This window comes from Salmo salar, chromosome ssa20, assembly GCF_905237065.1.
Source record: "Salmo salar chromosome ssa20, Ssal_v3.1, whole genome shotgun sequence".
Classification (NCBI taxonomy): domain Eukaryota; kingdom Metazoa; phylum Chordata; class Actinopteri; order Salmoniformes; family Salmonidae; genus Salmo; species Salmo salar.
In genome coordinates this window covers 89,851,541-89,853,780 of record NC_059461.1, presented here as the reverse complement: position 1 = coordinate 89,853,780, position 2,240 = coordinate 89,851,541, and the positions used below count along the sequence as shown (strand labels likewise).

The following is a 2,240-nucleotide window of genomic DNA, read 5'->3' as shown; positions in this document are numbered from 1 at the left end:
CCCAGCATTCTAACCCCAGCATTCTAAACCCAGCATTCCACCAGAGAGGACAGGAACTGGTTGAGCGAGAACAAACCATTCTCTGACTACATAAAAGTAAAAGACTGTTTTTTGGTTAGGATGATCGTAGATAACCTGTAAGTTGCTCTGAATAAGAGCGTCTGCTAAATTACTAAAATGTAAATGTAATAAACCCGGAATGTTCATTTTAAAATCTTCAAATCGTTTAGATTTATTTATTTTTTTAAGTAAAAAGTTATATATATATTTTATTGTGAACCAAATTGGCCTCAATTTAAGCCAGTGCTGTAACAAACTGAAAACATAATGAAAACAAACCTTTTAATATGAAAATAGCAGGTAAACAGAAACAGGGTGTTGGTAAGTTGTTTGGTCAATATTAGTGCAAAGTTGTGAAGCCCTTTTTGCTTAACCACATTATTCCACAGCCATTGGTAGGACAATATTTGCTCAACATTTGCACAATACACATAACTCCCACTTACAGTTGAACACATAGACACACAACACATACAGGGAATTTCACATAGGTCTCCTTAATGATATTTTCTCTCTCTCTCTCTCTATGAACAAAATAATCAACGATTGGGCCATTTCCAGAGACTTCTGGCCAGTTCAGTGTCTCTGTCTCTTCCTCCCCACTCTGACATTTCAACAACGCTTGGATCCAAAGAACTCAAATGAATTATATTCTATGTAACAATATGAGTTCAATTATATTAATTGTACTTTTAAGGCTTGGTTCCAAGCAGGCAAGGTAAGTCTCAAGTCCATATCGTTCTGGGCTGGGTTTCTCTCACATGTACTGGTTAGGAGCATAGACCACAGATCCGGGTGGAGCTGAGTAGTTGGGTTGGTAGGAATATGGCTGGTATGCGTATGCTGATCCCGGCTGGTAGCTCACTCCAGGCTGGTAGTTCACTCCCGGCTGGTAGATGTACCCAGGCCCGTTGACCATCCTCTCCATCTCATCGTCTCCTATCCGGGGTGCGTGGCGACACAGCAGTATAACCCCAGCCACAAACAGCAGAGCCGAAGTCACCCATCCGATGTAGAGAGCCTCTCCCAGCTCCCTGCGCTGGGCGTCGATCAGCAGGGGGTTGTAGAAGTCACGGATGATCACGTTGGCCGTCCAGGAGATTGGGATGATGGTGGTGACACAACCCACGAGGAACAGGCATCCCCCGGTCACCAGGATGATGTGTTTGGTACGAGGCCGGTGGTCCACCACCTTGGTACACTTCATCCCCACGGCAGAGAGGATCAGAGCGATGGCGGACACAGCTACGGAGGAGCACATCAGGCCCCTGGCCGCCTGCAGGTCCGCAGGGAGGAACAGCAGAGAGTCGTACACCTTGCACTGCATCCTGATGTTGGCTTGTCTATAGCAGTTCATCCACAGGCCCTCCCAGCGCGTCTCCATGACGATGATGTTCTCCTGGATAAATGCTGTCACCTTCCACATGGGCAAGCCGGTCACCGCGGAGACACCGATCAGGCCGACAAATCCGAAAACCAGCGCCACGACCTCGCAGCAGACGGCCTCGGAGCGGGCCTTCTTCTCTACTTTCTTCTTCTCCTCGTACACTGAGTCCATGTACGACCTGGCTGCTTTCTCATCGTAGGCCGGGTCAAAGTAGGACTGAGGCGGCTTCCCGTAGACACTGTAAGCGGTGGCACTGCCCATGTAGGACCGGTCCATGTTGGCTGGCTGTCGGTTAGAGAACCTACCGAGGACTGGCGTGTCACAACTCTCCTGCCTCTATCTCACCGTTGAACTAAATGAGAGGACAGGAACCAGATGTCTAGGTGATACACCCTACAGAGAGTATGCTAACGATGCTACTCTTCTGGTTCAGGTGCTTTATGACATCAGATAAACGAAGGACAGAGAAACTGGCCCTACTTGATTTGACGACACAAACATGTTGATTTGAAAGCTGTTGAAACCAGATTTCACAGAGACTCTGAAGGAGTACAGTATGTGGATTATACTGTGAATGTATTAAAGTGAGTGGATTATACTGTGAATGTATTAAAGTGAGTGGATTATACTGTGAATGTATTACATTTACATTACATTTTAGTCATTTAGCAGACGCTCTTATCCAGAGCGACTTACAGTAGTGAATGCATACATTTCATTTCATACATTTTTTTTCCTGTGCTGGCCCCCCGTGGGAATCAAACCCACAACCCTGGCGTTGCAAACACTATGC

At 46.5% G+C, this 2,240-nt stretch overlaps 1 protein-coding gene across 1 annotated transcript; it reads right to left on the bottom strand.

The window, feature by feature from the left end:
• Window positions 1-328: 328 nt before the first annotated feature.
• On the bottom strand, window positions 329-1,840 carry cldn8.2 (claudin 8.2). The gene has a single exon (XM_014163650.2). The coding sequence runs from the start codon at window positions 1,721-1,723 to the stop codon at window positions 818-820; it is 906 nt and encodes a 301-aa protein (XP_014019125.1). The 5' UTR covers window positions 1,724-1,840; the 3' UTR covers window positions 329-817.
• Between the last annotated feature and the right edge of the window lie 400 nt (window positions 1,841-2,240).